This window comes from Buteo buteo, chromosome Z (genome assembly GCF_964188355.1).
Source record: "Buteo buteo chromosome Z, bButBut1.hap1.1, whole genome shotgun sequence".
Classification (NCBI taxonomy): Eukaryota; Metazoa; Chordata; class Aves; order Accipitriformes; family Accipitridae; genus Buteo; species Buteo buteo.
In genome coordinates, this window is record NC_134204.1 from 20,268,875 (window position 1) to 20,277,604 (window position 8,730).

General features: G+C 47.3%; 1 protein-coding gene across 6 annotated transcripts in view; it reads right to left on the reverse strand.

Annotated features, from left to right (window-relative positions):
- Nucleotides 1–6,602, reverse strand: part of ANKRD55 (ankyrin repeat domain 55) — a 48,928-nt gene extending 42,326 nt beyond the window's left edge. For all 6 annotated transcript variants that reach the window (XM_075021577.1, XM_075021579.1, XM_075021581.1 and 3 more), the window contains exon 1: nucleotides 6,214–6,602. In XM_075021577.1, coding sequence (XP_074877678.1) covers nucleotides 6,214–6,268 — 55 coding nt within the window. In that variant the 5' untranslated portion in view covers nucleotides 6,269–6,602. The remainder of the gene's footprint in view (nucleotides 1–6,213) is intronic.
- Between the last annotated feature and the right edge of the window lie 2,128 nt (nucleotides 6,603–8,730).

Below are 8,730 nucleotides of genomic sequence, written 5' to 3' on the forward strand. Positions count from 1 at the left end.
GTCAGAAGACTGATGCTTTTCACCTCCTGTCCCTGTGGTGTCCAGGGGAATTCTCTTCTCAGGAGACTGAATTTCTGGCAGCAATGTTTTGTGTTAATAATTCCTGCAAAAAGGAAAGGTGGACTATTGCTTGGAACCCAGGAGAGATTTATTTTTTGTTTGGCCATTACAGTATGAGTTATTATTTAAAGCAGATGACTTTCAGGACCTGTTCCTGAACACTCCTCAGATTTTTCTTTCTAGAGAAATTAATGCGATGATTTTCTCTTTGCTTCTTTGCTTGTAACTTCCTTCCAGACTGGTCATCCCATGCTCCACATGCCTACACCTCCTTTGGCTTCAAGTGGACTATTAACTCCAGGCGTCAAAAGAGTTGATTTTTTGGTGCAAGGTCAAATACGATGTAATGGTAAAATGCCCTAGATGTGTACTGTTGGTCAGCCACAGTCTTATGTCTAATTTTAAAAAGAGTTTCTGATCTCTATTAATTCAAAAAGAAGTACAGCTGCAGTGAGCTGTGCTGTTGTTTACTGTGGATGAGGGTCAGAGCTACAGAGCATAACATTTTTCCTGCCACTGCACTACCTTGTTAGCAGGAGAAAGTAAAACTGCCTCCTAAATCACACTAGAGAATTGATCGAAAGAAAGACAGATTAAGTGACTGCTGACTTATCCTTACTGTTGTGTCTTCTGGAGATAGCGTAACTACGTAAGCTGTGCAGAAAAAAGGGGGATGGTTTAAAGAGAATTTGAAAAGTTAGTAAAGTCTTTTTCATAATCAAATAATACATTAACAAAATGATATAAATTATATTTTAAACATTGTCATATATATTTTTGAGTGATAAAGATCTTTTAAATTTAAGATCTTTTAAAGCATTAGGCACACTATTCATGTTGTGATCAGATGTTCTTGCAGCTGAACTCGTATGAGCTCCACACTGGGGTTTACAGCCCAGCATAATTCCCCACATGTGATCTCCCCTCCCCGGGATGTGATCATCACTCTCAACTTCAAAACTTGGCTGCCATGGAAACACAATCAGCTCTTACCCTGGGAAAGGTTAGTCTGTCAAAGCTGGAGCTCTAGTTGTGGGCTTGGGAAAACTAGAAAGCTGATGTTATATCTGCCTTCACCAGTGCAGATTCCATCACTACTCAACTGAAGAGAATTTAATTTCTTTTCTTCCTTCTAGCTGGCCTTTTAAATTACACATTTGATAAAATTTTTAAATTAAAAATGTTGACTTGCTTTTTATTCTATTGGGCAGTCTATTGCTGAGGGAATTGTTCATTTGGCTCAGAAGCTTTGACCTGTCTGCCTGGGAGATCAGGAGAGACTAAGAGTCATTGCCTCTGGAGAGTCATCAGCTCTGAAAAAAGAAGTGACTTTACCACAGGGTCCATTAATCAGATTTCCTTATCATGCCAGATATGCAGACTGCTCTCATAATCGGTACGCTCAGCGAAGACATGTTAATAACAAGCTCAAATCTGAGCTAGTCGCTTACTCAAAGAGGGGTGTAGCATGGGCTGGGCGGAAGGCAAGGAGACAAGGCAGAGGTTCATCGCTTGTGTTGCTCCTCTTGGCCAGTCTCTGGAGGTACACAGAAGGTGCCAGCCACAAGCACCGACATAGCTCTTCTCACAGCTGCATGTAGTGGTTATTATACGGGAATGGTACAGAGAAGTTACTGCTGACATCGGGAAAGAAACCACTAGATGTTCTGAGACAGACAGTGGATCAAGGGGGCCATCACCTCCTTCATGCATGACACATGTCAATTTTGTACATTTTGCTGTTTGGCCTTGAAAGTACTGTTAAATTTTCCTGCTGTGAGTCAGGAGCAGAGTAATCCAGCCACAAAAGGAAAGTCTCCATCTCCGGAGGAGAGCAGTTGCTTACCCAGAGGGCAGGATGGCAGGAAGATGGATGGAAGATGGGAAGACCCACCTGCATGTGGGTCCCTGACTCCCTCTGCCCTTTCTCATCTAACTAAAACCAAAACACCTTCTCCCCTGTGCCTTTGCTTGTGGTGGCCTGAAGCTGCTTTCCCCAGAGCAATTATCCTCCTGAATGAGGAGAGGAAGCAAAAGTCTGAATGAATGGATGAATGAACAAAGAAGTCTTCCCACACCTGCTCTTGCAGAACATGGGCTCCTCTCCTCTTAAGGGATAATGGCGTGAAGCCACATCTAAGAGTCATACTTCCCCACCCATGAGTCCTAGCTGTCAGAGCAAGGAGAGGCAGGTGGACCGGGCTGTCACCCTGCTGGCGAGGGAGACTGAGCCAGGAGGAATTGATGAGCGCCCATATTGTGCATCCGACATAAAGTAGACTGGCACTAATTCCATTTGTGTAGGGTGATGTGATTTCAAGTGGGGTGTCTTTAACATGACCTGTGTGGCTTTGGGTGGGGGACAAGGCGGAAGACAGACGCGTAGTCTTCTGATGCTTCACATGACAGGGAGCAGGGAATGCCAGGAGGGCTTGGATGTCATTTTTGCTGGATGAGGTTGGCTCCAGGGGACACAACACCTCCCACTTCATCTTCCTCCAGCTTACCCTACCTATCAAGCAATGAGGTGGCATGGGCGCAAAGCTTGTAGGCCATTTCTTTTTGCAGACACCTTCCTGGGCAGAAGAGGCATGGTTTCGAGAGTGGGCGTTTTGCAGTGAGGTACTGAGCACTTGTGTCCTGCTCTGTGAGCTCACCCTGCTGGGAGGCTCGGCTGCGGCGGGGGCACCTGCACCATGTGGGATAAAGGGATTGTGAACAGCCAAATGCCTGACCCTCCATCTTCGAATGCGTTAGCGTCACTTCATTTATTATCTTGCAGTTCTGTAAATGCTCGTGAGTACTGGTGCCATTTTACATTTTATTTTGGAAAATTGCTGTGCTGCTGGTGAAAGGAAGGTGCCAGTCAGCTTCAGGAAGGCAGAAGGTCCAACTAAGAGCCTGCGTATGGAGCAAGGGTAGGGAGGAACTGCAGGCTGGCATAACAGCGGCATAGAAGGGTCTGGAAAAATCTTAGTGAGCAAAGACCAAATGACATACAGGGCTATGACATCTCCTTTTGTAGCTAAAATTCTCAGAAAGAATCAAAGTTAAAAGCCAATCTATCTGAAATAAGCTGCAGTGTTTAAAAAGAGCATCATTTCTTTAAGACAAAGTCATTGTCTTTTGGTCAGAAATGGGGCTATATAAAGAAACATGCAGAATGATCACAGGATTCAGAGCAATGAAATTACACTGCTTGTGACATTAATTCTCCTCTGACTCTCCTATGAAGAATGCATGTCTTACTCAATTTGCGATGTTGGCTGATGTGTTGTTTTACAAAGTGCATGCTAGATGCATGTAAGCGCATGCTTTCTCCTGCATTGGATTTTTAAGGTCTAAATAAATTTGCTGCAGCTTATTGTATGTGGTCTTGAAAATGACTGATTTAGACCATGCTAAAACACTAAGTTTTGAAAACTGAAGGCTGGATAGCAGGATAATTTATGTTCATTGTGAAGAAGAAATATTTATGTATATAATTTACTTCCTTCTTCCCTATAAACCCTCTTGTCTCCACCAGTAGCCAAATGCCTTAAGAGATTTCCCACAGCTTGTCAGCAGGACACAACACTAGGCAGTTTATTTGATTTCAGCATGTCAGTGTCAAGGGTCAGGGGGAGGTGGATGAGTGCAGTTTTTGGAAATTGTAACTCGCTCTTTAATATTATGGATTTATCGATTGCTTAATGAAGTAATAAACCCTGTGTGTGCCTGGCTGTGAATGTACCAGTCCAGGCCTTTGTCTAGCTTCTCTGTTTAAATGGTAAACATTTGAAGCCAGGTACAGCACACATTCAAATGGCACCAAGCAGTATTAGGAGGGGAGGGGTTTCTGATGTTGGTTGGCTTCTTTAAGTCCCACATTGCTTCTGCTGTTGCAGTATATTGGTAAGATGTTAATGAGAAGTATCGTAGGATGTGTTGCAAAGAGACGGTATGATTTTCAAGCCTGGAATGCTGTTTTATTGATCTGTAGCTGGGATATTTTTCTAATGCGTGGGGTGGAGAAAGGGTTTGTAAGTAGGGTTGGATTATTTTATTGGACCAACAGATATTGATCTGGTGTGTTTGAAAGCTACTCTGTATTATTCTATTGTTATAAATTGCTCCAATGAAAGATATTCCCCTTCTTACTAAAAAAATTATGCCTGCTTAAACCAGTAATGTGCCAAGACATTAACATGCTATTTAGATAAAATCCACCATAAATCTTAAATTTTGAATAGAGCTTTCTTTGCCTAACAACCAAGGGGTTCAGCGTCCCATTCCTGTGTGTTGCCTGCTTCTGCTCCCCATCCGCCTCCCACGCAGCTGTCAGGGAAGGCAAACAGTAAGTCACAAACCGCCTAATGAGCCAGCATCCCTGCAGTGGTGGTGGAGGAGAGGTGATAAATTTATCTGGAGGGGACCCTCTTGCCGGGGAGATGCTGTGAGTGGAGTGTGACATGGGGCTGGAGATGATGCTGGACAGGAATAAGGATGGGTCAGTGTGGAGAGTGGCCCCTGGCAGGAGGACGGGCTGCACATTAGGAGCAAGGGGCAGATGTTGCCTCCCAACTCCCTCACTTCTACCCAGATAAGGTGGTTTGGGTCAGTGGTCTCCTGCATTGCTGCCTGCCCTCTCCTCCATCTGGAGACTTGACTTCTCCTTCCCCAGCCCTGGTCATATTCCAGCCTCATTCCTGGCACCACTTCCATCAGCTCCCTGGCAGCCATCCCCACGGCACTGAGCACACAGGTTTCCCCTCTCCCTCCCCAGTCTGAGCACTGCTGGGTCAGCGTGTGGCACAGGGCGTACTTGTAGTGCCTGCAGAAGGAGAGCTTGGGAACGGCTGTTTGGAGCTGCAGAAGCTCAGTCAGCCCCACATCTCTGTCCTGTTGGGGAAAACGTTCCTTATGTCATTCGTACATGACCTAGGAGCACCTGTCTCTATTCCTGCAGTACAGATCCCCCTTCTCCCCTCCTCCTTTATCCTTGCTGGTAGTATTTTCTGTCTCTTGTCACTCAGTTTTTCCTGATGGCCTCCCACTCTTCCCCACCTGCTCAGGGTGGGGTGCCGGCTGCCCTGGTGTAGACCAGTACTCCCAAGACTTGCTTCAGGCTTTGACCGCTACTGTGGCTGAAAGGCGGCCGTAAGTCCACTGCTTTACATGGAATGTATTTACCGTGGGATCACTGAAGAAGCATAGGCAAGCACAAAAATACAACCTGTGGGACCCAGCTGCTCAAAAGGCACCGCAGTGTCTGTCTGCCTTCTGCCCTTCGTCTTTTTTCTACAGTCAGCACCTTCGTTGTGGGGCCAGCATGGCCGTGTTAGCTTGGATACTTTGCAGGCATGCACTGGACACTGTGGCCACTGCACATGAATTATTTGGCAAGCTGACTTAAAGAGAAATTTGTTGCAACACGGATAATCAAGCAATGACAGCTTCCTGCTTTGGGAACGTAAAAGGAATGCTGCTACACACCTTATAGTGGATTAAACCGTAAGACATAAAACTGGTATTGGCAAATAAAGACAGGAAATTCAACCATTTAACTTAGAGACAACAAAGACACATTTGTATTTCCACAGCAACCATACCATGTAGAAAATCTTCATGTTGGGGCTTTTAAAGATACCTTAAATTCACAATTACAACAATACTTTACCTATACAGTTAAGATTTGCCGAAGAAAAGTCGATTGCTTGTCAGCATCTAGTCCTTTTAATGTATACAAACTAGTAGACTTATGAGAATCAGCTTTTCCTAAATTTTTACTCCATTTTAAACTGCTTTGTTTGCTAATATTGCAATTGTGTCTGTATATATATATATTATCTCCATTAGAGGACCAATATATAATATAAACAATAAATATATACATATATCTCTCAATGCCAAGCGTAAGAGCAATCTTATGTAAGATGCTGTTGCTACTCTGCTGAAAAATTTTATTTCTAAAATTCACTGTAGCAATAGGCTGAAATATCTGCGTCTAAAATTGATGGAAGAAATTCATTCACGTGTAACCAAAATGAGTGTCTAGGAGACCCGATCTTTCCCAAAAATCCTTGTTGTTTATTCTGTCAAGTAATCTTAGTAGATTTCCATGGGAGGCATGGGAGGACCAGAAGGTTTTGAAATTAGTAGCAGGCGACTTACCTTTGTGCTGATCAAACACCGAGGAGGAGCTGAAATCCATTGCGGTCTGCCTCATTACTTACAGCCGGACTAATGCCACCGCCGGGGTTTTCAGGGAAGAATCCCATTTATCACGGTAAACAACGCCACGGTAGCTGTCTCCGGTCTTCTTGTCAGAGAACGAAACTCGCTTTGCGGCTGCAGGTTCTCGTCAAGGCGAGGTACATCAGCCCTCGCCCGATGGGGACGGTATATCCTGTTCGCAACGGGCCCTCTTAAAACGACATCGCCGAACCGTAACTGACAGGCGCCCGAGCTTCGGCGAGTGAGGCTGACTACGAGCAGCCGGGAGCCGCGCTCCACCGCCACCGCCACCGGTCCCGGCGCCGGCAGCCCAGCGCTGACGGCCGGCAAACCACCCTGCCAGGGCGGGCGGGCGGCGCATGCGCGGCGCTGCCGCACCGGGCCGTGCCGTGCCGTGCCGTGCCGTGCCGGGCCCGCCGTGCCCCTCCGGGCGGGGAGAGGAGCCGGGCGGGGAGAGGAGCCCGGCGGGCAGGCTGCCCGTACCGCCGTGCGGTCGGCGCGTCTCTCGGGAGGGTTGGTGGGGTGAGGTTCTCGGAGGTTTCCCGGTGTAACTCCTGCACGGGCGACACCAGCGAGCGAGCCCTTCCCACCTTAGTTAGCACTACGCGGTTACGGTTAGTTAATGAAGGGGTAATAACCGAGGGCACATGACCGTGGCCGGAGCGGACAGCGATGGCTCCAACAGCACCCTGCAAGAGGTGTAGGGGCTCACGGCGGGTGCTCCGGACCCCGTGTTTGCCAAACCCGCCGTAGACCCATGGCTGCGGGCTGGTTTTTTGGCGGGGCCTCTGCCTCCCTGGGTTGGGGGAACTCAGACTCTGCACTGCGAAGGGGGACCCTGGCGAGCTTTGCCATTTTGCTGGGTTGTTTACACGGAAGAAATAGCAATAAACGCGCTGACTTGGAATTTACCTGGAGCGGTAGACCACCCCCAGTGCCTAGGGCTGGTGGATGGGAGGGATAGAACAAGTTTACTGAGTACCCGTGCACTGGAAGAGACACACCATTACTGCTGAATAAAGCACACTAATAGATGAAAATTAGGAAAGGTAGGACACTTTTGGCCCAAAAGTGCAGGCAGGACCTACACTAAAGCTATGCCTAAGTTTGGTCAGCCGAAGACACCCCTAGACTTTATTCACTGTATTTATTCTGTTCTGGCATTTGGACCGATTCCCGTGACTATGATGGATGCTAGAGACGTAACGTACTTGCAGACACCGTAGGAGTTGTATCGGGAGCTGATTCACATCCCAAGCATCTGGTTCTGAACCTGAATCCAAACTATGTGTTTGGAAAAAGATAGTACGGTCCAGGAAGCAATATGGCTTGAAACAAAAGGCCAGAGCTGAAATTCTCCAAAATGTGGCAGTGTGATCTGCTCAAGGGTCCTTAACTGTGGAGAGGCATGTGCTAGGACTGTGCAGCCAGAGATTGGCTCTATTTCTTTTCTCTGCTGCTGACTGGTTTGTGCTTTGGTTCATCTCAGGCCTTTGTTTTTTTTGATGGAGGAGGGATCCACCGTGTGGCAAGTGCTGTCTGTGCAATCTGGGAGCGGAGTATTAGTTACGCAGACGGCCAGCTCCTACCTGGCATCTCCCTTCCAGGAGGGTGGCTCACGGCGTGTCACCAGCAGGTGACAGTCCAGTCCGTCCAGTTTAACACACTGGCTCTGCTCAAAATGCTGCCATGGCTGCTGACTTCATGGAGGAGGAACTGGAGCCGAGACGTGTCTGTGATCAGGCATTTTGAACTGCAAAATTATCAACCCTGGTGATCTTCAGAAGACCCCCAAAGTGGCCTTTGTTTCCTGTGTGTTACAAGAGGCCCTTTGACCGCTGTGTACACAGGATTTCTGACTCTGGGCACTGCTGCAGTACAGATTACACAGTTAGCTGGCCACTCCACCATCCTCTACCTAATCCGATCAATTAAAAACTCACAGTTTTACCTGCCTGTTTAGTGTTACTGGGTCTCTGTCCTTCCATTCTGCTCCTGACATGGAAGCAATGGGCTCTGGAGATTAGTGGTCCAGTCTCACTCTTGCAGTGCATTAGCCTGTGAATTAGGTGCATTGCAGATATGCAGCCAGGGAATTTGGGGGAGAAATACCTGGCAGCTGGTTCCTTGTGGACCCCATGTGGGGCACAATATTCCTTATGTCACTGTGTACATTTGCCAGGGGCTCAGCTTGCCTTCAGCTATGGGAAAGCCAGACGCCTCCTCTGAGATAGGTGTCCACAGCCCACAGGGACAGGGTGTGTTTGAGAGCCTGCAGCTCCTGCCCTCTACATGAGAAGAGAAGCAACGCTTCTCTTTGCTACAGCAAGGCTTTAGAAAAACACCTTTCCCCATGTAGACACAGGGGAATACAGTTCTGTGTCTCAGCTATAGTAGACATATCACAGCTCAGAAGCTGCCAGAAAACCTGAGATTTAGGAGTTGGACCTGAGT